Source organism: Aythya ferina, assembly GCF_964211825.1.
Source record: "Aythya ferina genome assembly, chromosome: 17".
Taxonomy (NCBI): Eukaryota; Metazoa; Chordata; class Aves; order Anseriformes; family Anatidae; genus Aythya; species Aythya ferina.
In genome coordinates this window covers 10,350,218-10,377,108 of record NC_140316.1, presented here as the reverse complement: position 1 = coordinate 10,377,108, position 26,891 = coordinate 10,350,218, and the positions used below count along the sequence as shown (strand labels likewise).

General features: G+C 57.2%; 1 protein-coding gene across 5 annotated transcripts in view; it reads left to right on the top strand.

Annotated features, from left to right (window-relative positions):
* The window catches only part of KSR2 (kinase suppressor of ras 2), a gene marked incomplete at its 3' end in the record, with an annotated part of 58,536 nt that overhangs the window by 8,359 nt on the left and 23,286 nt on the right, over positions 1 to 26,891 (top strand). For 2 of the 5 annotated variants that reach the window (XM_084539104.1, XM_084539105.1), the window contains exons 4-13: positions 2,175 to 2,679; positions 11,624 to 11,805; positions 18,634 to 18,703; positions 19,429 to 19,512; positions 21,143 to 21,210; positions 21,377 to 21,475; positions 22,311 to 22,429; positions 24,430 to 24,598; positions 26,432 to 26,473; positions 26,783 to 26,849. In XM_084539104.1, coding sequence (XP_084395230.1) covers positions 2,175 to 2,679; positions 11,624 to 11,805; positions 18,634 to 18,703; positions 19,429 to 19,512; positions 21,143 to 21,210; positions 21,377 to 21,475; positions 22,311 to 22,429; positions 24,430 to 24,598; positions 26,432 to 26,473; positions 26,783 to 26,849 — 1,405 coding nt within the window. Of the gene's footprint in view, positions 1 to 2,174; positions 2,680 to 11,623; positions 11,806 to 18,633; positions 18,704 to 19,428; positions 19,513 to 21,142; positions 21,211 to 21,376; positions 21,476 to 22,310; positions 22,430 to 24,429; positions 24,638 to 26,431; positions 26,474 to 26,782; positions 26,850 to 26,891 lie in introns of all 5 variants that reach the window. The other 3 variants (XM_084539103.1, XM_084539106.1, XM_084539107.1) reach the window with 3 other exon arrangements.

Below are 26,891 nucleotides of genomic sequence, written 5' to 3'. Positions count from 1 at the left end.
GAAGCGGGGTCAGGCAGGGACAGATTGGGGATGGGGATGGGGAAGGGGCCGTGGGGATCAGTCCAAAATTCTGCCTGAAACCTGCTGCTTGAGGGGGAAGCTTTGGCTTGAAGAGTGCAACTTGTAAAAAGAAATAAATCAGGTGCAGAGAGGAGAAGGGGGTGTGAAAGCGGTGAGCATCCTTGTTTTGGGGCAAAGCCAAGGGCTGCCCCCTTGGAAAGCTGCAGCACCCATCGGTGTGGGTGTGCAGAGCTGGTCCCTGCAGTGGGACCACGGGGGTGGCACTGGGATGCAGAGTTCTGTGGGTTTTGGCTTCCCATTTGGTCGTGGGACTGCTGATTTGGGGGAGGGAAAGGGGCAGGGTGAGGGCTTTGGGGACAGCTCTGTCCATTGGGAAGAATTATTCCCTGGGTCTTGCATTGCCACAGGAGGATCCTGTGGGGTCTGAGGGCAGAGCACAAGGGTGTGGGGTGCAGTGAGCGTGCACGGGGCTGGCTGTGTCTGCCCCACATGAGCCTCTCCGCTCACCTGCAGCCCGTGCCCTCCTTGGGATGCCCGGCATCGAGTGATGGGGGCAAAGGTGGGGACAGAAAACCCCTCGCTAGGTGGGCTCGTGCATCCAGAACATCCCAAAGGGGATGCTCGGCTGCTGGCTGGTGCTGCACTTACGGGGTCTGGGTAAACATCTCGGTGCTGTTTGCCATGGGGTGAGGAGACTGGCGGGGACATATGGGGAGGAAAAATGTGATTTTTGTGCTCGCTGATATCCCACGTGGAGCCCCCGTCGGGCAGAGTGGCGATAACACCCGAGGGAGCCCCCGGAGGAAGCAAGGTTCCTCGGAGGAACCAGGAGGGCTTCACGCACTCTGCAGGAATAAGGGCTCGGGGATTTTGGTATTTTTGCCTCTGAAGCACGCTCTCGGTTGAGCTGTATCCTGTCGAGCAGTGTGCTTGGTACCTGCAGCGTGTGTGGAAGCCACTGTTGAAAATACCCTTCCTGAGCTGATCCGTGGTATTTTTAGCCCTGATGCACCCAAAAAATGGCTATTTTTGCTCTCGGGAGCATCAGCCATGCTCCGACACGGGCAGCCAGCGAGAGAAAGGGCAGCCGGAGCCGGGGGGGACGCGGGAGCAGGACCCCAGGTCGGCTTCCTTTCTCCTTCCTTAATTACCGCTAATTGCTGCTGCGGGTCGGAGGTGGCGGTGCAGGGCTGCAGCATCCGGGCAGCGCTGAGTTATGTAAATCTATGCACGCGGAGCAGCCAATGGGGGGCTCCCTGATTTGCATACATGCATGCAGGCTTGCACATCACCGTGTTGCAGGATGTTTAATGGGGGCGGGGGGGTCAGGAGCTCACAGGAGGATTAACTCCAAGGCGTTGCACCCCCAGGGATCTTGCAGTTCCTCTGGCTTTTGGTGCACGCCATCCTGAGGGGCTGCAGGGTGAGGCTTTCCCGTAGGATTGCCACTTTTGCTGGCTTTATTTTCTGCTTCAGGAGGACAATTCAAAAAAAAAAAACAAAAAAACAAAAAAAAAACCCAAACAACAAAACACCAAACCTCCTCAGCCCCTTTTCCCCTGGAGCTTTATCAATCTAATCCCAAAGCTTTCCATTCAAAAGCCTGCTCCTCTTTTATTTTTCATCCTCACGAGCTCGAAATAAAACATCCACCCCTTGAAAAGGCACGGGTAGATAACAGGACAGGCAATTAATAACTGAAAAAGGGATGGGGGAAGGAGCCTTTTTAAAATAAAGTGATTACATTTTTTATGCTGGTTTTCTTAGAGGTGGCGATCAAAAGAAGTCGGGGCGGGGAGCTTGCATCCGCTCCATCATGCTGGCGCTCTGAAGTCGGTGCCGACAGGTCTTTACTCATCTCTGCACCGGTGCAGACTAATAATTAGGAGCTGAGAGGAGCCACAGTTAATATTTTTTTTTGTATTTTTCCCCCCTTTCTGTAAATTGAGTGAATGGGAAGGGGTGGTAGCGCTGCGATGGGTCCCCCATCCCCAGTGGTGCTTTGGGGTGGTGGCGCTCGGTGCTTGGGGGATGCACCCAGATCCCCCCTTGTCCCCAAGGACTTGGGGTGCATTGGGTCCCACCGGGATGGGGAGGGGGGTCCGGGTGTCACAGCGCATCCCCCGCATGGCCGTGTGTGTGCTCTGTCGCAGGCGGCAGCCTCTCCAAGCAGGATTGGACCATCCAGTGGCCCACGGCGGAGCCGGGGAAGGAGAACCAGCCGGGCTGCCCACCAGAGCCCGTCCAGTGGATCCGCACGCACCTCTCGCAGAGCCCCAAGCCCCCTCCCAAGTGCGCGCAGCACCACTGCCACGCCGGCTCGTCCCACGGCCCCCTCTACACCCACGTGGACCGCCTGACCGTGGAGGGCCACCCGGGGCTGTGCCCGCCCGTGGAATCCGGCCACCGCTCCCTGCCGCCCTCCCCGCGCCAGCGGCACGCGGCTCACACCCCGCCGCGCACCCCCAACATCGTGACCACCATGACGCCCCCCGGCACGCCGCCCCTGCGGCGCAGGAACAAGCTGAAGCCCCCCGGGACGCCGCCGCCGGCGTCGCGCAAGCTCATCCATCTCCTGCCCGGCTTCACCGCCCTGCACCGCAGCAAGTCGCACGAGTTCCAGCTGGGGCACCGCGTGGACGAGGCGCACACCCCCAAGTAAGCGGGTGTCACGGGGGAGCGGGTCTGGGGGGTGGCCCCGTGGCGTGCAAAAAAGCAGCCTGGGTCTTAAAATGTTGGGATTTGGGGTGCTCCTGGTTGGGCGTCCCATCGAGGCAGGGTTTGGAGCATGAGGTTGGGGAACGCTTTGTGGACACAGCACGTGGTGGGGATGGATTTGCTGAGCGGGGTGCTGTGTGCCAGCTCTCGTGGGGCAGCTGGGGAGCACCCAGGGGCTGCAGGGGTGAAGCTCCCCTGTGCCACTGGATGGCTCTGGGTGCTGTGGGGTTCTGCTTTGCAGTGTGGGATCTGTCCTGTCAGAGCTGCTCATGGCTGCGAGAGAGAAATAGGAAAAATCCTCGTTTGGCCGAGATGTGCACGCTTTCTACACCCCTTCCTATCACCCTCCCCAGGGCCTTTTCCATGTTTCCATGCCCGGCGCTGTCGCAGCACCAGCTCCGGCTCCCTCCTGCTCTGCGCCTCGGTGCCTGCAGAGGCTGCTGCAGTGCAGGGAACGGGGCCGGCCCCGTGCTCCCTCCCTGGCCCTTTGGGGACTTCTGGTGGCCGTGCCCAAACCCCACTGCTCCGTGCCATAAAGGGCACCGTGGGCTGCTCGTTTTTTTTGGGAGGGGGAGCCCTGCGCCTTCTCCCCAAGAAGAAGCTGCTCTGGAGAGCAGCGTGTTGCCCATATTAGTTGTGGGATTTCAGCCTCTAACCTGGGGTCTGTCCTCAGTGAGTAGGGCCAGGACATGACCCACAGCACCGGGGCGAGCAGTGGGGCTGCCTCTGTTCCCCCAAATCACTTAATCTCCAGCGTGGTCATTGCACGCCCCAGGTCACGGTGACACGGCTTTGGGGTGAGGTTGGACACGTGTACGGGCCAAAAACCTTCCAGCTGCTGCTGCTCCCCCATTTCCCACAGGATGCCTCGATTTCCTTGCGTGAGCCAAGAGGGAAGAGCAGGCGATGGGTGGAAGGAAATCAGAAATGTTTTTTGCATGGGTTTTGATGTCCTCATCCCTGTGATGTCCCCGTCCCTGCTGCCCTCATCGGTCCCTGCCTGGCCTCTCTGTGTCCCCTGCCCGCTGCCACCCCGGTGATGTGACTTTAATTCCCAGCCCCTGGCCACCAGCCGCAGCCCAGGGGGATTATTAAACTCAATTAATAGAGGAAAGGGACCAAGTGTTAATAGGGCTCTGTAGTGCTGGTGTCCGATGGGGGGCTCATCGTGTCGGTGCGGAAGGACCTGGGCTCCCCAAAGCTGCTCGGAGAGCTGGGGAGGTTAATTTTCTCTAATGGCACTTAATGATTTTCAGGATGCAACCAGTAAATCCTGCTTTCTAATCCCATTAGCGTTTGAGGATAGCAATTAGCGCATTAAAGAGGCAGCTTCTTTCTTTTTTCACCCTTTCCTCTAGCAGAGGAGCGCCGAAGTTGGAGCCGTTTTGTACCCCGGGTGCAATGGATGCTGTTTTACTGACCCAGGGCAAGAAGTGGCTATTTTTTGGGCTCTTATCAGCCAATTTTTATCTTATGGCAGCGTCCATGCAATGCACTCTTTGCAGACAGCTGTCTGATGGGACCCATCCAACCCCCCGAGAGGGATGCTGGTGCCCTTGGGGTCGTTATCTCCTCACCTGGGGTGCCCAGGGTGAGGTTGCAAGCAACCTCGCGAGGTTCCTTGCATTTTGTGTCTCAGAGCTTATTTCCAGGGCTCGATCCTTCTCTTATTCTGAAGCCTCCTGAAGCAGGGGTTAAACTTCCTGAGCTTACAGCCTCAGATTTTCCTGCGCGGAGCCTCCAGCTGTTGACCGTAACGCTGGGGTACGGAACATTACTCCTAAAAAGATCCCCTGGCTTCCATAAATCCACAACCCATAAACATCTCATGAACGGGCTCGAAACGGAAACAAAACATTTAGAGTGGCTGATAATATAATGCCCATTTAATACCCCATGAATTCCACGGGCCATTTAAATCTTCCATGGATAGTTAATGATTATTCATCAGCCAGGAGTCAAGGGGAAAAAAACCACCCAACACCAAACAAACTCGGAGTGGAAGGTCTTAAAAACCCATGAGTTGGGGAGCACGAGGCAATATGGTTAAAGGAGAGCAGAAGAGCCCCTGTGCCAAACCTTGGAGGTTTTTGGAGGCAGCCTCTGCCCCGGGGTGTCCTCCCTGGGGTGTCCTGCCCCAAGGCTGCCTGCCCCCAAATCCTTGGGAAGGGGAGGTGACCCCAAATCTGCCTCCGCTTCCCAGCCATGGTGCCTCTGCAACCTCCTGGAGTGGCCTCCAGCAGGAGGGGAGGATGGAGACGTGTCCGTAGGGGATTAAAGCAGCGTGGCCTGGTGCAGCAGAGCCCTGGGGGAAATGCTGAGCCCTCGAGCAAGGCAGCATGGGGGGGACGTGTGGTTTTTGGGGTGTGCAATGCCGAGATTGGGCTGGCAGAAGGAGGCTGGTACAGCTCGGGGCAGCTTTATGCGGGGTAAGGAGTTGGTGTATTTATTCAGGGAGGTCTCTTCGTCCTCCGTCTTTGTGATTGCGTTCAGGGCATGGCTTCGAGTAGGGTTTGGTGTTGTGGTGTCTGGATGCTCACTGCTGGTAGCTCTGTGGATGCTGAGGCTGGTTTCAAGGCTGTTTTTAATAACCTGGGTGGGTGAAGATCTGCCTCACAGTTGGTGACAGAGCACACATCCATTTTCTCTCTCCCTTGTGTTATTTCCAGCTCTAGCCCTGTCGTTTCCTTCTGTAGCATCTAGTGCCACCCAGCACTCAAGCTCAGCACCTCCTGGGCTGTGCGTGGTGGTTTCTCCATCCCATGTCATAGAAATCCCCCTGAACAGGGCATCTCCTTTGCCACTTGTCCCTGAACAAGCTTCTCCAAAGGCTCTCCTGTGCTCATCACCATTACTGCCATGCCGGGGCTGAGCACAAGGCCAGGGCTTTCACCTGCAAACTCTCCCAGGACCTGCACCACCTTGGCTGTCCCCACGTTGGCCACGTTTTGCTTGGAAAAAGGACCCTCTGCTCCCATCCTGGCTACACGCTGACCCAGCTGCAGCTCTTTGTGGGTGTGGGGTGAAGCGGATCCCACCTGGGCCCCTTGGGCACAGAGGAAGGACCCAACTCATCCCGGTCCTGCAGAAATTTAGGGCCAGGGTCTTCCCCACCACCCCCTCCGTACAGAGCAGGGACTCTGCCAAACCATGCAAACCATTCCTCTGTGTATTTTAGGTGTTTTTTCTCATCTGCTGTGCTGTCCCAAAACACAGGGACCCGCCTGCTGCTCCCGCAACACGGAGAGCGTTGCGCTGGGGGAGCAAAGCGAGCAGCACCTCTCTGCTCCCAAATCATCTTTCTGATCAATCTCGGTGCCTTTGATGAGTCAGGGCTGTGGAGCCGTGTACGGGTTCTGGATTGTCTCCAGCCTTCTCGAAGTATGGCTTGCACACCGCGTCTTGACAGTGACGGGTAGCCTCCGTAACAAACTGGTGCTCTGCTGCAATTATCCCCCTGCTCTGGGCTGTGGCGCTCCTCAGGTATGTCATTAATGTTAATTACTGCTGCGGTGCTCCATCAAAAGGGGCAGGAGCGTTAACATGCTTGGGAGAGAAACTTCTCACCGTGTCCTTTAATGAGAAGTTGAGCCTCCTTTCGCCACTTCGGGAGCGAGGAGCGTGATGCTGAATTTAGATAAGAATTAGCGCCTGGGGGGTGGAGGGGAGGCAGCAGAGCTCCTGCTGCAGGCACCGTGATGTGATACACAGCCTCCTGGCCTCGTGGAGGACACAGAGAGCCGGAGGCTGTGGGTGGTGAGCAGGACATGTGCCGACCATCAGCTGTGAGGCTCCTGGGGGCCACGCTCAAGCTCCTCTGTGCTCTCCATCTCCAAAATGTGGCTCCGTGGGGAGGGCATGAAGAGGTTCCCTGGCCTCTACCCCGTGTAGCTTTTTGCCCAAGTGCTTTGGTAGCTTCCTTGGAAGTTAGGAGATGGGACTGAGGTGGGAAGGAGAGCAGGCTTCCCAAAATGCCATCAGCTCTGCTCTGACTCCTCCTTTTGAACCAGAGCTCCCCAAACTCTCTGCGCCCCGAGTGTCCTCCGGCTCACCACACCCTGAGGCAGCCTGTGAGAAGCCCACAGAGGAAAACTGCCCCTAGCTTCATCTGAGATGAAAGGTTTGCAGCTCTGTAATTAGCGTAACGAGCCTCTACCTAGGGCTGCTCAGATTTTTGCCCTTCCTCTGCTTCTTTTTTTGGGAATCGCCCCCCAAAATGGGTCCCTCTTGTCTGGCGGGGGTGAAGCCACCCAGCGCCGGCCGTGTGCCTGAGTCCATCAGCTGATGGCCCGTGGTCCTCGTGTGATGCTCTGAGAAACCTAAAGGTGGAAATGAAGGAACCAGAAGGGCTTAACGAGCAGCAGGAGCTCCTCGAGGAGCTTGGCAATTAGCTCCCCGTGCCGCTCCCCCAGCACCCGCACTGCTGAGCGCCAGTCCCGGGGGGGCGCGTTGGGCTCCAGCTCCCTTCAAAGAATTTCCCGGCTTTATGCTGCACGAAAAAGTTCTGCTTTGTGCTCCAAAAAGAGAATAATAGATCAGTAAGACTTGAACCTCAAAATCCAGCCGTCCTGGGGAAGTGGGGACGGGCACTCGGATAAATATTTAACCGGCAGGGCTTTGATATGAGGAACCGGCTTTTCCTCTGGCCAGAGGAGGAGATCTTTGTTGCCTCTTACAGTAATGAGGAGGATAAATGTAACATCTGGTAGACAGTCGTTTTTTGGTGATATTGAGCTACTATTGCGTAGTGCTAGCTAGGTTCTGGGTGTGTGATGGAGAAATCCTTCTGCTCAGCCAGCCCAGACAGGTCCAAATAACCCCATCGCCTGTCCTGCTGTGGTTGCTCCTCATCCCTGCATTTTCAGGGGGCTTGCTTTTTGCCAGCAAGGCTCAGGGACAGAGCAGAAGGAGCACTTCTTGCAATTTTTAATGCAGGAGCAATAAAAAGGGTCTCTCCTTTTTATTTATTTGTTTATTTATTTGCTGTTGCCCATCCACGCTGCTGCCTGGGTTGGAGGCGGCCGCATGCCCAGGCAGTGCCTGCCGAGCTCCCCGCTCTGATTTAATACAGAATATCGTGCAATTAAGCCAGTCAAAAGGCCATAAATCTTCCAGGCTGAATCCTGACCGAGGCTGTGCGCTTCAGCCCAGACGGCAGCGAGCTTTAATCCTTTGCAGAGAGCTCACCGAAATGCCGATGATTTTCTTTCCCCCCCCCCCATTTCCCTTCCTTTAAAAGCATCGCTCCTGTTGAAATTGGAGTGTGCTGGAGAGGAGCAAAGCGGTGAATAAAACACAGCCTGGCGCAGCCAGCTGCAGGGGCAAATCACCTGTTTCTGCTAAATCGCCTCTTTTAATCTTTGTATTAAAATAATAACGGCGGCACGCTGACGGAGCAGGTATTTATCCACCCTATTTACCCAGTGCATTTACCCAGCTATTCTCTCTCTCTTTCATTTCGGAGGAGGGGCAGAGAGGAGCTGGGGGTGTTGCTCGTGAGAAGGGGGGGTCCTGTCCTCATCCCTGTCCCTTTTCAGGGTGCCCTGGGAGCTTTCCCAGCACCTGCTGCTCCGTGCCACCGTGCGCCCTCGCTCCGCGCATCCTCGCCCCATCCCTTTGTCGGGGCCCTATAGATCCCATCCCCGAGCACCTGTCAAACCCTGCAGAAAGCCGTGACGGGCCTTTTGTCCCGCGTGTCTGCTCCCGTTTGTCACCGCCTGCTGAAACCCTCTATTTTCTCCCCGCAGCCGGTGACGAGCGGTTGACGGATGGCGCGCGGCGGGCGGGGACGCGCCATTCAGTGGGGACTGACACCTGGAGGGATGCGCACCAAGCGCCGCCTGCCTCCTTTCTTCCTTTTGGAAAACGAGAGCGTGTTTAGCAAATTCTTGCAGGGAATGATGTCCCCGATGGTTGGCGTTCGCCTCCCTGCGAGGGTGAAGCTGAGGGTTTGGGGACAAACTGGGGCGGTGATGGGGAGGGGACAGGTAACGGAGCTCCTGAATTGGCAGAAGAAATAGTTCTGGTGTTCAGATTTGGGGCTCTCCTCCTGGCTTTGGGGTGGCTTGGGGAGGAAGCCGTTGTCCCCGTGGTGGTGGCTGTCCCTGGGTGATGCCATGGTGTCACCCCAGGATTTCTCCCCAGATTTTGGGGAATTTGAGCCAAGAGGGGAGCACTTGGTGCTCCTGTTTGTATCCTACAAAGCCTTTAAGCCACCCTCCCAAACCCAAATGGGGATACTGAAAGCTCCCTGAGCCCCTTCTCTGTGCCTTTCCAACCTCCCCGAGTGCGGCTGGAGTCTCATTTCGGAGGCTGTCCAGCTGTGACCGGAGGACAAGTGTCCTCGTGGTGTGACGGCTGCGGGCCGGGCGCTATCACTGCCATCTAAATAGCCTCCGCCGCGCTTCCCGTCACGCCGTGTTTGCTCCTCCAGCAGCACGGCCCTATAATCACCGGGCTCTTATCCCAGGAGCCGTACACCTCGCCTTGCACTAGCATCGGGGTCTGTGCCCCGGCAGCGAGGGCGCTCCCTTTTGGCACGAGCGGCCCCAAAAGGAACCTGGGGGCCACGTCCCCACGAGGGTGGAGGTGGCTTCAGGGCTCTCTTACCCCTCCCGTGGGGTTGGTTTGGGGTCAGTCACCCTCACCCTGTGCCTGGTATCAGGATGAGTGGGATCTCAGCATCTTCCCTGGCAGGGAAGGGTGTTTAGGGTAAACAAGCCGCAGCCGGAAAGGAGCCACTCCATATCCTCGGCACGGCGCTGCTGACCCGCAAAGGTCGGTCTGTCTGTGTCTGTCTGTCTGTCTGCGGCTGTCAAGCTGTCAGCTCCCCGGCTCGGCCAGCCCTGAGGGGCCAGGAGGAGGTGGTGGGGAAGCAGAGGAACCACGCTGCTTCTTGGGGTGCCAGGGGTTTGTGCCGCCCTCCTCGCCGCTTTCCCAGGAGGATGGGGTGGCCGTGAACCGTGCTGCCTCCTGCTCCGTCCTACAAACCCGTCCCCCAGAACCCAGGGGCACTGTGGGGGTCCCTAATGGGCAGGATCATGCTGTCCCCAGTTGTGGGGTGCTTGAGGGGGTCACAGCAGCACCTGCAGGGGAAACTTGTCCCTGTGAACATCCCTGTGAGGATGCTCCTGCTGCAGCACCCCGATCCTCTCCTTGACTTTGCTCCCTGACCCCCTTCTTTGGGATGGGGAAGGGGACGGAGGCTGTGGCCCATCTGGTGGGGCAGGACCCTTGTGGGTCTCCGTGCGGGGTCAGGGATTTTGCGTGTTTTTATTATTCTTTCTTCTGAAGAAGCAGGGAGAGAGGAAAAAAATCTCTCTCTGTCCAAAATCACTCATCCTTCCTAATAATGAGAGCTGTCACCAGCCCTGCTTGGCGAGGAAATGATGCTCTCGGTAAATATTTGGTCTGGAACTGATTTATGGGTGGAAAAAAAATGAGATTAGTGGCTAATCACCGTGCTGCAGGAAGCTCTTTGGGCTGAGCGCAGGGGGGCTCGGGGGGAGCCGCACCGGGGGTGCTTGGACCTCTGGGTCCCCGTGGGGAGGTTGGGTGGGATCAGGTGCAGGGGTCGGACCAGCTCTGACCTTGGTGCTTTGTGGGTTTGCTTTAAGGGACGGGGTTTTAGGGTCAGGATCAGTGCAGGGCATGGCCAGCACTGACCGCTGGTGCATCGCATCACCGCAGCAGTTGTGCGCGCGGTGCACCCGAAGAAGTCATTAGAGAGACCCTAAAAGCAGCAGCAGCTTTTCCTGTGCAAGGAAACAATTAGCTTATTAGAGGGCGGGTTAATTCTCAGATGCTAACGCGGGCTGGCGAGCGCAGCGTGGTCATTTCCTACCAATTGGCAGGGCCAGATGCCCCGGTGCTGCGCAGGGGGATGCGCGGCCGGGGGGGCGGCTTCGGTCAGCGCTGCTGGAGCAAGGGCAGAGCAGGGCCTGGGGCGCGTGGAGGAGCGTGCAGGTGCTCGCAGGGCAGCAGATGATGGGCACAAAGAGGAAAGTTTCTGGAGAGAGCGGTGCTCTGGGTTATGCTCTCCTGTCCTCTGCTGCAGCAGAGCTTGCAGCATTGCGCAGCGTGGCGTGGGATGGCACGGCATGGCACGGCACAACATTTAGTGGTATAGCACGGCACAGCGTGGCGTGGCACAGCATTTCTTGGCATGGCACAGTATTTCTTGGCATTGTACGGTGCCTGGTTTAGCTCCGGGGCCAGCTGCTGTGGGTTTCCCTCCCGGGCTGCGGCTGGATGCGCCCAGCTGTTGCTGTTGCAGAGGTGCCACGGTTCGTTCTGCTCCCACATTGGTTTTAGTCTAATTAAAATGATAACGATGTGGCCAGGAATCAAAGGCAGCAGACTGAATAAGAGGATGAAATTCAGCTGCACGTCGATGCTAACTGTGCCATCGGTACCGGCGCTGTGATGAGCACAGGAGGGCCCTTGCCCACAGTTGGACCGTGATAACCAAGGGCAGTTGCTCAGAAAGGGTCTTTCTGCCCCAAATCCTCCACCAGGGCTGAGCTGTCTTTCCCAGAAGTAGCTTTGGGCACAGCAGCTGGTGCTGCTCTCCACATTTTGTTATTGCAATGTGACTGGGTTGGGAGCTGCTGGGCCAGCAAGGTTTCAGGGACATTTTGGGACCAGCTGACCCTTCCCAGCCAGGCTTTGTGGGTGGCAGAGCTCTCCAGTGCAGCGTGTTCCTTAACACTTTATGAAAATCACCTTTGTTTTTTGGATGTCAGGGAGGGATTAAGACTTTTAGGGCTGTGGGTATAATTATTACTAAATTTACAGGGCAGTGCAGCGCCTCACTGGGTGAGCATCGTGCGAGCAACCCCCCCCCAGTCCCTTGCCCCTCACTCTCTTCTCCTTTCTCTCCCAGGGTGAAGAAGAAGAACAAGCCCTTGAACCTCAAGATCCACAACAGCGTGGGCAGCTGTGAGAACATCCCCTCGCAGCGCTCCCCGCTGCTCTCCGAGCGCTCCCTGCGGTCCTTCTTCGTGGGGTACCCGCCCTTCCTCCCCTCCACGCCTCCCGTCCACACCGAAGCCACCTTCTCAGCAAGTAAGTCCCGGCACGGCACGGCCGGCAGGCACACGGGTGTGCCGTGCAGAACCTGCAGACTGGAGGACGTCAGTCTGGGTAGGTGCAAAAGCACCGTGAGGGATGCGGAGATGTGCAAACGGATTTATGGTACGGCAGCGGGTGCGGGAGCTCGGCTGCTTGGAGGTGGGAAATCCGTGAGCTTTCCCCGTGCTGGATGGGTCAGTGATGCTGCCTTGCACTGCTGGTGGGTGTTTCTCAAGGGATCCTTTGTGGTTGCAGCGTGGTTCTGCCTTTGTGCAAGGTGCTGAGCCTGCTGCAAGCCCCACGGTGCTGGACCACAGCAGCTGGCCCAGATCCTGCCTTTGGGGCTGCACGGGGCTGCTCATCCTTGTTCCTGGAGGTTGTTTTTTGGGGTTTGGTCTGAGGAGCTGAGCCAGCGTGTTGCTGGCCAGGAGGGGCAGCCTGATGCTCACATCCCTGTGCATTCTGTAGGGCCTGAAGCTTTTAGGATCCAGGTGTGATGCTCAGCCCCAAAGCTCCTGTGGGTTCGCTCCTTGCCCTAAGCCACTATCACTTTGCTGCTGCTTCACCCAGTGCCCTGCCAGCAAAGACCTCATCATTTCACAGAGTCACCAAACTATTTGAGTTGGAAAGGGCCTGGAAGATCACCTAGTTCCACTTCTTCCTTTCTTTTTACATCCCCATCAGCTGCCGTTTGGCAGCACGGAAGAGTCTCCGAGCTGCGCCTGGCATCCTGCACCTCCTGCTTCTCGGGCTCTGGGGACAATGGGACCTGGCAGCAGCTCTGAGGGCAGGCTCTGCTATTTCCAGAGAGATGCCCGGCTACCTGACTCGTGCTGGCATGGCCAGCAGATTGGCCTGGGGCGAGGGTATTTTTGCATCGCTTTCCCCCCCCCGCAGCACCGGCTGATTTCGACTTGCAGCCCGGCCCGACGGGGAGTAGCGGACCAGAAACCAAGAAATAAAGCCCGTTCTCAGCAGACCGCTGATGTGTCTGCTTGCGTTAGGCTTCCTCATGCATCAGCGTGGGATTACGTCCCGTGGCATGATGACCTGATGTAATGTGGCAGAGCAGGAGTGCAAGACAATGAGAAGTGATGGACTAGCAAACATCTAGCGCTACTGGAGAGGTGTCCTCTCGCATTTCCCTCCCCTCAGCCCTCCGACTTCCTTGGCTGCTGTGAATGTTTGTTTCTGGAGCTGGAAGTGAGCCGTGGAGAGAGGATGATCCGTGTTGAGAGGTTTTAGCATCAGCTACAGAGCGAGCTCCTCGCAGGAGCAGCGTCCGTGCGCTCATCCGCCCTCGGTCCTGGGCGCTGAGCAGGCTGCGGGGAAACGCGATGAAAGGAAAAAGAAGCAGGAGCATCCTGCACGGGCCAGCGGGTGCTGGGCATGGTGCTGGCTCTGCAGAGGGATGATAATTTTCTGGGGCTTAATGGAGCTTGAAGCCAGGGCTCGTTACGGCGCGGCGAGAAGATGAGTTACGGCGAGCGGCGCAGAGACCCGTTTATTTCTGGGGAGGAGTGAATGTCTCTGCAGCTCGCCCCATGCCGAGGTGCAGGAGCTTCCTTTCCCTCATGCTCGTGCACCTCGTGGTCCCCAGGAAGTGCCCAGTCCCCATCCCTGCCCTTGAGCCAAGCTCCATGGCCAAGCTCTTCCCAATATTCCCTTCCCTCAGAGCACGGTTGGCAGAAACACCTCTTCCCTGCCCAGTTTGGTGTGGGTCGATGCAGATTTACTTGTCCAAGCACTGAAACAATCAGTGTTGGTCTTGTTGGGTTGAGGGGCTGGAGAGCAGCCCTGTGAGACCCCCCTCTCTCAGGCTGAAGGTGAAGATCTCCCCATCTCTTTTCTTCCCACCCCCAGATCCCCATTTCTTCCCACCACCCAGCTCCTCTCGCTGCTCGTGGCAGGAGCGTGCTCCGGTCTGAATCATCCCCGCTCCCAATTGGATGTGGGGTTTGAAGCTTTTTTAGTTTTAATCAGCAGATTTGCCCTGATTGGGATGGGTTTGCACAGCTGGGGCGTGAGGGAGAGGGCTGGCACCGAGCTGCAGAGGAGCCTTTCCTCCAGCACATCCCCACGGAGGGGCAAAGGACCCCCAGGAATTTTGCTTTGAATCGATTTTCACTGGGAGGGGAAGCAGCAGGGAGGAAGGAATCGCTTTTGGGGTGGCCTGGAACTGCAGCTCGGCCCTGGAGGAGCCCAGACACGTGGCTGAGGGGTAAAAGATGCTCTGTCTGGCTGCACCCAGGGCTGTCACTGGGTGTCCCTACAAATAAGCGGCAGCCAGGTTTGTCTCGCTATGGGGAGATGGGATTTAGGAGTCACCGCCCTGTGGCTTTGCTGGGAGCACCCAAAAATCAGGATGGATCTCCTTTTGGTTGTAAAGACTGGTGGCTGCAGATCCTCTGCTAGCTGGGTGTCCTGACCTGGAAAAAGCCACCTGCAGGTGCAGTTATTCTTCATATTTCCAGCGCCTTTAGGGCACCGATGTGGTGCTGAGGGCAGGGGAAGGGAGTGGCAGGGAACTGCTGGGAGCGTGGCCCCTCGCTGGAGATGCTGTGGGAGCTAAATGGGGACCAGGCACCCTCCCACACCTGGGTTTGGTGGCCAGGGGGACGCTGAGGACCTGGGGACGTGGCTCTTGGTGTGCAGGGATCATCCTCACTGCTGCCCTTCCTCATCTGCTGAAGAAAAGGAACACCCAGGACAACCAGTGCAACCCAGTACAACCCAACATGACCCAACACCCTGCATGTCCCAGGAGGGAAAACCCCAGCAAGCCCAGGCTGCCTGCGATGCCTCCACGTGCAGGCACCTTGCTGAATGCACGGCGCACGGCAGAGGCTCTTCCCTATAGCCTGGGAGCACGGAGCATCCCCTGGCACGTGAAGCTTTGAGCAGTAGCCCCTCAAAATCTTCCTCTTGAAGCATTTCCCACCCTCTCAATATCCTCCGTAGGCTCTGAATGGGGAGAAAAATCCCAAGGGAGGCATTTGAGCCAGCGAAGTGACTGAAGGCGACGTTCCGGCTGTATAAATAGGATTGTCACGCCGCAAAGAGGAACTGCCGTTATGATGAAGTGACTTCTGTTTTCCTAGCAGAGACGCTCTGGAAATAGCTCTGCCTTGTTCTCCTCGGCTGCTTTTGATGAGCCGAGGTTTCGTCTTGGCCCGCGGGATCGTGGAGCATCCTTCCAGCTGCAGCGGGGACGTCCCCGCGCCGTGGCACGGCGCAGCGTGCTCCCCTGGGGACGTGGGTTCCTGCTGCCTGCTCCCAGGTGTGGCCAGGGTGACACATTTGCACCCTGTGTGCGCTAGTGGAGGAGGGGGGCTAAACCCCTTTTGAGCCTGAATTCTGCACAGAGCTCATGGTGTGTGGGGAAAGCTCCCGGGGATGCTGCTCTGAGCATCGCTGCACCTTCCTTTGCTGTTTGGGGAGGTCTCGCATCCTCTTTTGGCCTCAAAACCAACTGGCACAAGGTGCAGGGGTGCCTTGCAGAGGGGATTTGCACAGGTGTGCTCAGACCCTTTGCCATGGAGCAGTTTGCTGGGGAGCTTGGCTCAGCTCTGCACGGGCAGCGACCTCTGCCAGCATCCCCCATCAAAGTGGGGAGAAACATCTCGTTTTTGGCACACGGTGCCCTGGGGAAGAAGGAACTCCCTTATCCCTCCCACCTCTGTCTCAGCCCTAACAAAGCCACCTTCCTTGTCCCCTTCCATCCATCTTATCCCTCCCGTTCGTGTTATGAAAACAGCCCCATGTTGTTTGCTATACCAGGAGGGAGGCTTTGTTTATCCTGCTGCTGCTGTGATGGACAGCAAATCCACCCAAATTCTCCAGGCACCCAGAGGGGTGGCAGGAGATGGGTAAGGCTGACAGCGAGCCAAAACACTCCCACCCGTGGCTGAGCTCAGCGCACCCCATCCCTGCACCGTGCTCCTGGCGCGTTTGGGAAGGGCACCTGCCCCCAGGGAGGGGGGAAACCCCAAATAAAGGACCTGGGGGGGATGTGGCCACCCTTTTCCATGCAAAACAACCCTCAGGCACCCTCCTCCCACAGCAGGCGGGGGCCAGGAGGGCGTCACGGCCCCGTCACCCGCATCCCGGCCCCGTCACCTGCGCCACGCACGGGTGCCACTCAGGGACCTGTCACCGCCGCCTGTCACCGCCGCGAGGTGACAGGGGCTCCTCGCTCCTGTCCCCGCTGTCACTGCTGCACCGGACGCGGCTGTCACTGTCCCCCCCCCACCCCTGACGTCTCTCGGCACATTTGATCCCCGTCAAACGTGGGCTGTTGATCGGGGATAAAGCGCCCCGTGCCGAGCGAGGAGCCGCTTGCGAGCGCGATGCGGTGGTGGTGGTGAAAGCGCAGAGGTTTTGGGGTGGTTTTGGGGTTGGACAGCGCTGGTACCCCCCAGCTGGGGGGGTGGTGATGTTCCATGAGGAGGGGTTTGCGTCCTGGGGGCAACGAGTCCAGCAGGTGATGGGGGCTGCGGGGGGTCCCTGATGTGTCCTCCTCTGAAATTGGCCCTGTGCACCTGGGAGGAGAGGGGGATAAAAAAAACACCATAAAACTGTCCTCACACACTGGTGCAAGGGGAATTATGGTTAAAGAGCTCTGATTTTCAGGCCATGAGTGAGGCTGCGGGTGGTGCAGCAATGAATGATGGCGGGGCAGGGGAGGTGACACCAATGGTCACAGGGTGGTTTGGGTTTGGTGACAAGGCTCCGTGCTGCCAAAATGCAGGGGCAGGGGGTCACGGCGAGGTCCCTGCCGGGCTCTTTGACTCCCTGCAACTGGGTTTTCCCTGCCCTCTCTTCTCACCAGGCAAACAAAATTTCCCCGGTGCAGCTGGGGCGCAGTGTGGATGCTTGGAGATGCCCACTGCAACAGGGGTGTGAGCAGTGCCAAACCGGCAGGGATCTACCCCAAAAGCGGCTCATCCCCTTTGTGGCAGTGTCATGTGCTGCTCCCATCCCATGGCCACGAGGCTTTGTCTTGCAATTACCCCTCATCCTGGTGATTTTGGGGTTTTGATGGGGTTATTTGTGCCGTGCTGGGAGGATGCCGCTGCCTGCATGGAAGCATCCCCAGGACCTTCCCTTTGGGGTTAAGCCTCTATTAATATCACCCATGGGAAAAAAAGAAAAAGCTTTCCCCTAGATGCATAACTCAACTCACAGGTTAAAAGGGGGAATTGCCAATTAACTTGAAAAGCCCCCCAAATCCTTGGGGTGGCAACAGGGTGCTCCCCCTGCCCTCCCGCATGCTGCTCAGCGTGTCCCAACCCTGCAAACAGCAGCCCTATTGTTGGAGGCCTCTGCTTTGCGTGTCTCATCCCCCGTAATGGAAATAATTAACTGTGAATCACGTCGGTCTCATTTTTGTTCAGAGGTTAAAATTCCCGATACACTTTAATAAATTTTGCAGCGAGCGCATTTAGAAAGTAATTAAAAGCCTCGGCCAGCTTTCTGCCTCGCCCCTCTCCCCCTCCCCGGGATGGCAGGATTTAATTGAGGCCAGCTGAAAGTTAGTGGAAATAAATTGTGGATGCTGAAGCGGAGGTTGTAATTTAATTCGGGGAGAGGAGCTGTTCTTGCCTGTTTGGTTCATCGAGGACCAGTTGGTGGAGGGGGGTGGTGGTGGATTTTATTTGTTTAATGTGATTTACGGATGAGAAAATGGCATTTAGGGGAGAATAGGGCTTGGTGCTGCAGGGCTGGGCGCAGAGCGGGCCGGCTGCTTCCCGCATCGACCCTGGGCTTTGAGGGAGGGCCCCAAAATCTATCCGTCCCCTGCAGGTTGTGGGTGTAGGGGCAGCAGGAGGGATGCTGCTGCAGGCGCTGGGGTTGGGAGTGCTGATGCAGGAGAAGCACAAGTGCCACCGGTATAAAACGGGCAGCAATTACCTTAATTGGCTTTGTAGTCCTCAAACATCTTAATTGCTGACTGTGCTTTAGGGCCTGTCGAGGCTGGAGAAGCCGTGCTGGGGATGCTGCTGGTGCTGGGCTGGTTTGGGGGATGCTCGGGCTCCAGCCGCAGCGGCGATGGGCGCAGGCATGGAAATGTAACCTTCAGCCGGAGCGCAATTATTAAAATGGGATATTAAAGCAAACAGCGGCTCTCCCTGCTCGGAGGGGGGATATTGGAAGTGTGTTTAGCCAGGGATTTGCCGGCACGCCGAGCAAACGGCCGGCGCTGCAGCTGGGGCCGGCTCGCTTCATTCAGGCCCCCCGGTGAGCCCCTCGTTGATCGCCCAGCCTCCGAATCCCCAGATCTCGTTTCCCTCACCCAGCCAAGGTCCCGTTGCCCTTTCTCCTTCCTTTTCCCCCAGCAGAAGTGTACGGAGGCTGCTTTCTCCTTTTAATCAGCAGCTTGAATAAGAGTTAAATTGGCTTGCAAGCGGCTGACGCTCAGCTTTTTGTTCAGCCAGAAATGCAACCCCAAGACGTGATGTCTTATTAATAAACGGTGCCGCTGCCGTTTATGCTTCGTTTTCCCTTTTCTTGTTTGGAAACCGCTAAGTGGCTCCAGCAGCTTTCACACACCCACGTGTGCACAGGGGGGTGCAGCGGCTCCCACCCCCCTCCTGCCCCAAAATGGGTGCTGGGGGCGGCTGGAGGCACCCCGATGCCCCCCAGACCCAAAGCTCGATGCGTCTTCCTTTGGAAAAAGACAAACTACCGGCGTGTCTCCAAGGGAAAAGTTTGGCAAAACCTCATTTTTGGGTGCGTCCTCTGCTCCTTCCCCCATGAAAATGTCACCTCTGGCTTTCGCCTGTGTTAACCCCGATGGTTTCCTTGTCTCGTCCCCTGCAGATACGCTGTCAGTGCCTCGCTGGTCCCCACAGATCCCCCGACGAGACCTGGGAAACTCCATAAAGCACAGGTACGCTGACCCTGGCGTGGGATGGGAACGAGCAATGGGGACGCTGGAGCCATCCTTGGCCTCTCCTCGTGCCCCCTGGGGACACGCAGCAGCCTCAGCAAAGCGCATGGGGTGCGATGAGCATCTCCTTTTCCTCCTCTTGTCCAGGACGGGGGCTCTGTGTTGGATTCCCAGTTTCCCACGCTTGGCTGCACTGTCCTAGCAGCCCATTTAAATTCCATTTCAGCTCCGATTTGGGTTAGATAAGGCTCCAGCCGCTATCAATAAAAGCCGTGTATTACCCGCGACCCCGCCAACCTTCAGCAAATTTCCTATCTCTGGTTTATTGCCCTTCTGTACCTGCGGCAGGAAGGCGAAACACAGGAAATTGCCTCGGGGCTGCTCTTCAGTGCGGGCTGGGAAGCCGAGCCCTGGGGCAAGGGGGAATTTTTGGAGCCCTGGACTCAATGTTGGGTGGGTAAAACTGGAGAGCTGCAAGGAGTCCTCCTCGGTGGCTTGCTCAGACCTCCTTGGGAGCAGGCTGCACAAACCAGAGGGAGATTTAGAGGGGTGTTTTGGCATCCTTAGGGCGATGCCTCCCCATCTGTAGCAGTGCTGAGCGCAGCACAGGAGGGATAAATCACGGCTCAGCAGACACCCGGAGGTGCTGGTGCTGGAGGAGGGTGCTGGGACGGGGCAGTGAGGCTGCGCCTGGCCCCAGCCACCCTCTGCCTTTCTCCCCGCAGGTTTTCCACCAAGTACTGGATGTCTCAGACCTGCACCGTCTGCGGGAAAGGAATGTTGTTTGGCTTGAAGTGCAAAAACTGCAAGTACGGAGCTCCGCGTGCGGCTCCCAGGGGATCGCGAGGGCTTCGGTGGCACAGCCAGGCAGGGGCTCAGGGAAGGTGCAAGCAGCCAGCACCCCACAACCTTGTAGGAAGCCTTAACGAGACATGAGATTGGGTGAAAAAAGCCCCGAAATGGGGCTGAGGCACGGTCAGGTCTGCATGCAGGGAGCAGAGCAGGGTCCCTGGGGAGGATGCTGCCTGGCAGGGCACCGTGCGGAGCTGTGCACCTGCAGGCAGCACGGGGGCTTCGCGCCCAGCTTTGGCCCAAATCCTTCCTTTTCTTCCCCAGCAAAAGTCGCAGGGGCTTCTATTTCCTGGCAGGCACGTGGCGGCAAGCAGCCAGCCCACCCACGAGCACAATTAAGATGCTTTGCAAAGGAGAGGGACGGCGGCGGAGGGTCCATTTCCATTTTTTGGGCAAGGCTGGGAAAAGACAGCGAGGAGGATGCTAATGCCACTTAAAATCCAGGGTCGCCCGTCTCCTGCGCGGTATCGTGCAGGCATCAGCACTTAGTGAAACTGCTTCTGGAGGCGCAATTGCCTCTGCTAGGGATCAGTGCTGGGAATTTGCTGATTGTCTGCTGGTAACTGAGTTAGCCGGGGCTATCAAGCGATAACGATCGCTGGGGCCGTTGATTAAATGCTGATGAGTTAGCAAAGTGGGATTTAAACCCGGGCGAGGAATGCAGAGCTATTGTGCAGTTCTGGGTGGTGGTGGAGGTTTTCTGGAAGCGATAATACTAAAAAACCTTTTTTTTTTTTTTTTTAAGTGGTGATTCTTCAGCTTATTTTTCGCTTGAGCGTTGAAGGCCACCTCCTGCACGCATCACCCCTTCCCTTGGGAGCTCTTCCCCCTTTTCCCCGTGTGTGCAAGGGCTGAAAAAGGGCCAGGATCTGTCCTACTCCTGCTTCCTGCGTTTGCTCAGAGAAGAGCAAATGAATCCCAAGCATTTTAAAAAGTTGGGGTGAACACAAAATGTTTGTGTTTGCTGACTTTGCCGGAGCTGCTTGGCCCCGTGCTATGTTCCCTTACCCAAAAGAGGGGGAGGGAATAAGCAGGTAAACCAAACAAACAGAGCAAAAAAGCCCCCAAGCCTCAACGACTGAATTAATCTCTACCTTTCCCTCTAGGAATGGCTTTGTAATAAAAGCCAACATGCAAGACTCCTGAATTTTCATTACCCAGCTCATTGACTTGTAGCTGCTGCCGTTTTTTCCTCCTTTGCCCTTGGTTTTTGAGTTCTTTCCTGTGTTTTATTTTTTTTCCCTTTTCCCCTGGCTCTCCCCATCCACAAGCTCTGGACTCTTTCCCATCCCTAATTAGTAACATTTTGGGGCAGGAGCCTGTTGATGCCTACGTGCCTGTCCGTGGGGTGCAGCCCTCCGTGGGCTCCATCCCCCCTGAATATTGCAGAATATTCACCAAAAGTCCCACAAACGCTGCTGTTATTTTGGTTAAAAGTCAGAAATGACAATTTGGGGCTGCAGGAGTGGGGAAGGAGGCTTTCCCCAGGGGACCATCATGTGGCCACGAGCCCCGGGTGCAGGGCGATGTGCCGGGGCCACATCCATCCCCATTCCTTACGGGTTTCTCCGTGTCCCCCCCCTTTAGGCTCAAGTGCCACAACAAATGCACCAAAGAGGCCCCTCCGTGCCACCTGCTGATCATCCACCGCGGAGGTAAGGGCCTTTCTTCCGCTTCTGCCTCCCGGGATGCTGCCTCCAGGTAAAACTTTCAGAAGCCCCCGGGCGACTTTCGGGAGCCCGAGCCCTCGCCCCCCCGAGGCTCCCGAAACCGCTTTGGGCGCTCTGTGAAAATTTTACCGACCGTCTTTTCCGCTTGTAGGGAGACGAGCCGTGCGGGGCGAGGCAGATTTGCATTGCAAACCGCTTCCACCCACCCTCCCCCTGCCACCTTTTCTTTTCAGATTCCCCACCGCACGGGGTAAGTGCCAAAAAGGTTTTAGCCTTTCGCTAACTCAGGGCGCACGCGTGGCACCCGGACCCACCGCGGCTCTCGGTGCATGCGGGTCCCGGCCGTGCCCCTCCGGATGCTCTCCTGGTGTTTCCGGAGCTGCCTGCCCTGAGAATCCATTGGAAATCCAGAGAAATTTGGAAATTTGGGCACTTTTGCAAGCCTGGAAAGGGAGATTTTGCGGCTGGAAGACGGGCGCCGCTTCCCACCTCTTTTCTTCCAGTTTTTGGCCGAGTGCTCCGACGGCGGAGGACGAAGGGCTGAGATCACTTAGGGGAAATGCTTTCAAAGCCAATTCCAGCTCTGAGTTTAATTTTGAGCTAATAAGGCTGCCCGTGAGCACTAAACACCACCCGATCACCAAAAGCCTGCTCAGCAGTTCCATCCCAGGGAAACGCATTGCGCCGGTGGCACCAGGGCTCGGCGGTGGGCGACTCCCAGAAATTGGGGTCACAGCTGCGGGCTGAGAAATTGCTGGAGCCGGAGCTGCCTGCTGCACGTTTTAGGGCAGAAGCAAGGAGTGATGTGGCTTGGGGGCAGCCCCTGCAGCCGATGTTCAGCATTAATGATTTAACCCCCTCTAAACGCTCCTAAAAGGTCCCTGCTGCGAGTGGGAGGCTCTGAGCCGGCTCCTTGGCCTGCTGCGAGGAAGAGGATGGTGGCACTGGGTGGGAAAATGCTCATGCTGGCCGAATCCCGGGGCTCCTGGTGGCTGCTGATGCTCTCCAACGTGCGCCTTTACAGCCTCCCCCTTTCTCTCTTTCCCCCCCTCCACCCCCGTCCCCCCTGTCCCCTCTCCCCGCAGCGAGGTTAGTCCGGACAGAGTCGGTGCCCTGCGATATCAACAACCCCCTGCGGAAGCCCCCCAGGTATTCGGACCTGCACGTCAGCCAGACACTCCCCAAAACCAACAAGCTCAACAAGGTGAGCAGCGCGGTGTGGTCCCCAGGCCCCTGCCCAGCAGCCACCAAGGTTCTGCTCCTGCCTCGATGCCCCACATCCCTCCTGCACACCCCAAAAGGGGAATCTCCAAAATCTTGGTGGCTTTTGCTGGGTCTTCAGCCACCCCTTGTCTGGATCCATCCCAGAGCCATCCCCTTGCTGCCACAACTTGCTCCAGTCTGTGTCCTCCCCTGGAGCATCAGACCCCTCTGCTATGTAGGAGCTTTGAAAGTCATTTTTAAAGGCAAGAATTAATTAAATTCCTGTTCCCACGTGCCCTATGCTTGGGGCAGGAGGGGACAGGTTGGTTTTCCCCTGGATGGAGCATCTCCTGCTCTTGTGGCTCCTTGGGTTTCCAGGCACACCCACCGGGGGGGTTTCTCTTTGCATTCTGCGTCCTCCAAGCTTATTTTTTTCAAATAGCTCAAAAATCATGTGGGATTGGAGCTGCTGCCTGAAACTTCAGGAAAACTGTTCCAAGTCAGACAAGCCCTGAGGAGTCTGCTCGTGTCCCTGGCCCCGCCGGTTGAGGCAGAGCGGGCAGTGCACCTGGCTGCTTTCTCTGCGCTACATTAATTGCAATAAAACAGCATGGGTTTATTTTGGAGAAAATTTAGAGTTTTTACACCCCAGGCTCTTAGGAGATCCTCAGAGTAATTATCTGCCTTGTTGTTGTTGCGGTTATGGCGTGGTGCAAATGGCTTCGGTGGCACCTGGGGAGGCTGCGGAGCTGCCGCGGGAAGCGAAAAGAAACCCAGATGCATTTTTCTTTCTAGCGTGGGTCCTTCCAGTGATTTTTTTTCATGTCGCCGCCAAGCTCCTTTATTTTATTAGAGGGCACTGGGGAAGTGATTCAGCCCGCTGGTACGGGCTGGGACAGGAAGGGCAGCAGCACCGGTCTCCTCCTGCCACCGCGCTCCTGTCGTAGCTTTCCCCTAAGCAGGGCGTAACAACGCACGCCCTATATTTGTAGACCTACCTCATGCTTTGAAAGCTACAAATGAAACTCGTGCCCGTGCTGATACATATATCTGTATGTCCTAATATGTGCAAGTGCAGATCACTGAGCTGTACCCGGCTCTGAGGATGCAATGGGGCTTTTCTAAGGAGGACTGATAGAGACCGCTGGATCAGCAGCCGCTAGGAAATTGTCCTCGTGCTTCTCCCAGGCTGTGACCCGAGTGCTCCTGTTCCCATTACAGTGTCCTCTATAAACGTGCTTTATCCATCAGGGCCCCTTCTTTTGTTGGTGTTTCTAAAAGCTTTTCTTCAGAGATATCCTGTGGACAGCATAGAAATCTCATTGTTCGTGGCGCTCTGTGTTGGTTTAAAAAATATTTTACCCAGCCAAGGCTGTCATCTGTGTCAGGGTGGACTGTACAAAGTGCACGTGGGTTTCCTGGAAAGCCCAGCTCATTTAAAACCTCATTAAATGGGACTAAATTGGGAGGCTGGTGCAGATTTCTGGGGGTTTGCCAAGGGGGAGCTCCCATATCCAGTGGGGAAATCAGACCCTGCAACGTGTCTCCCAGCTGGGCAGCATGGGTGTGGGCAACGTGGGGAACTCCGTCCCCAGTTTTCCTTTCCAGACCCTCAAATCCTTCAGGTCCTCAGCCATGTTTTGTCCCAGGTGGCCCTAAATAACCAATCCCAGTGTGTCCCATCACGTTTGTCCTTACCTTGATTAGGAGCAATTATTGGAGGGCAAGGTCAGCTAGCACTGGGAGATGTCCCGGGATGCTCGGGTGCTGCCTGGACCGCAGGAACCTTGTCTGGTCCTTCTAATCCTGCCTGAAATCACCCCCCTGGCCATGCTGGGGCTCTGGTTGTTCCCCAGGACTCCTGAAAACATGGGAATAGGGTGACTCGTGTCACTGCCACTTGTCACCTGGCATCCTCCGCGCTGCAGCACGGCACCGTGGCACCACCCGGCACCGCTCTCACCATCTCCCCTCTCCTTTTCCCCCCTCTGTGTCGAGCAGGACCACATCCCAGTGCCCTACCAGCCGGACTCCAGCAGCAACCCGTCCTCCACCACCTCCTCCACGCCATCCTCGCCGGCCCCGCCGCTGCCACCCAGCGCCACGCCGCCGTCCCCACTGCACCCCTCGCCGCAGTGCCCGCGCCAGCAGAAGCAGTTCAACCTGCCGGGTACGTGCCGCGCTCCGCACCTCCACGTCAAGCCCCCAGGCACGTGTCGGGGGGGGTCTGCTGAAGGTGTCCTCGGGGTGAGGGGCTGCTCCAGGCTGGGAAAGGGGAAAAGGAAGCAGAAATGAGTTTTGGATAATTCAGGAGGGACCTCGGGAGTCTCTTGCCCAAGGTGCTGCTCAAAACAGGGGCAGAGCGCAGGGCTTTATCCAGGCTGGTCCTGAGCAGCTCTGAGATTGAGGCTGCTAAAACCTTTCCAGGTATCCCTTAACGTGTGCCTGGTGTGTGGCCTCAGTGGGGAAACAAGGTCTTGTCCCTTTGCTGGGGTCCCTGGGGGGGACATCCCCATGTTTTGGGGCAATGCATCTCCTGTTTGTAGGGTGAGGTTGGAGTGCACGTGGGGAATTGTTGGTGCTGGGGGGATCTGACATGGCTCATCCCACCAAGAGGGAAGGTGGAAAAGGACATATGGTCACAGGGTGCTGGTCCCTTTTGGCTGCAGGATGCAGGAGATGCATTAAATCCCACAAAACGCAGGGGCTCAGCCGTCCTGGGCCATGACCTTCCCCTCCCATGCACTCTAGCAGTACCCAAAAAGGGGTGACAAGGGGGACTCCCAGCTGTGACCCAGCTCTGAGATGCTGAGACACTTGTGGCCAGCCTGGCACTGGTGACCCCTTTTGGTCCATGTCCCTTCTTGGGTGTGTGGCCAGGAGGTTGGGTCCCTCTGGATGGAGCACGCCAGGGGCTGGGCAGGGTGCTGGGGGGGACAAAGAAGACAGCAGAGGAAGATGGGGAGGATGTGTGTCACCTGCAGAGCCACCTCTGCTCCCACCCTATAGGGCTGAAGCATCCCGATGTCCGGGGAGTGTGGCCCCAAACGAGCCCTGACTGAGCCCTGGGCCCTGCGGGGGTCTTGAGGTCCCCCAGAACATTTGGTGCCCCCATCACGCTTTATTTCTGGAACAGAGACCTCCCCCCCCAGGCTGTTATTTCATGTCCTTTGAAGTGCAAACTGCAGAAGGAAGCCCACAGCTGGCAGCAGCACCTCCTGACCCGGAGCTGGGGCTCGCATCGAGCTGGCGGGGATGGAGCGGGGCAGGATCAGCCCCACAGAGCTCAGAGGGGCTCACCCCCTGCCCTATGCCCCGGGGAGAAGAGGATCTGGTCGGGCACAAAGCGGGGCTCACAGCGCTTTCATCTTCCCTTGTGGGAAGTTCAGAGCGGCCTCACCAAGATGGTCACCTCAGGGATTAGGATTTGAGCTCGGGGATTGCAGCACGGTGACCTTTTTTCGCCCCGAATTACCTTTGGGTCTCCTTTGATCTCGGCTCAGGTGTGCTCGGGTCCTGCTACAGAGCTGATGGGCTGGAGCAGGCAAAAACGGGTGCAAGCAGCTGGAAATTCATCACTTGGTGCTGCCGGGCTGATCGCACTGCTCAAACCCCGCGGGCTTTTGCTTGCAGACTGGGCATCCAAACCCCACAGGCAGCATCAGCACTCCCCGATTTTTAATTACGGGTGTGAAGGGGTTGCTGATGCCAGCAAAAAGAGGAGTGAAGTTTTAAGGCCTGATGTGCAGCCAACCCAACTGCGGTGGCTCTTGTCCCTCGAGCAACATAGAGCTTACAATAAAAGTGTGTACGGAGGCTATGCTGGAAGCACGGGAGGGAAAATACCTCTGCACACATCAAATGGGCTTAGGGAGCCAAGGAGGGAGCGTGTGTGTGATGGATCGGGTCCTCCCTGGGATGTGGGGCAGGGACCAGGCTCGGGGCTGGAGTTTCATGGGGGGACCCTACCTGGCTGGCACTTACCCCCCTCTCTCTTTTGCAGCCTCCCATTACTACAAGTACAAGCAGCAGTTCATTTTCCCAGGTAAGGCTCTCCTGCGAGGCCGGGTGCTGAGCTGCACCCCTTGGAGAGGGGCAGGGTCCCTCTAGGGTTGGATGAGTGGCTGGATTCGTGCAGGGAGGTGGAGCTGGGTCCCTCAAACCCATATATGTTCCCCTAAACCCATACATTGCTCTAGGACCGCATGTGCCATGAAGATACTACAGGGCTGGGCAGCCCCAAATTATCCCCAGAATTGCACCCGGCTCTGATCCAAGGGTTTTGGGGGCAGGAGGAAGGGCTGGGCTCCCCGGGGGCTCCCCACTGTCTCTCACTGTGCTCTCTCCTCCCCAGATGTGGTACCCGAGACGCCAACCCGAGCCCCGCAGGTGGTCCTGCACCCTGTGACCTCCAACCCCATGTGAGTGCCGGGCCCTATGGAAAAGCCCTTTTGGGATGCTGG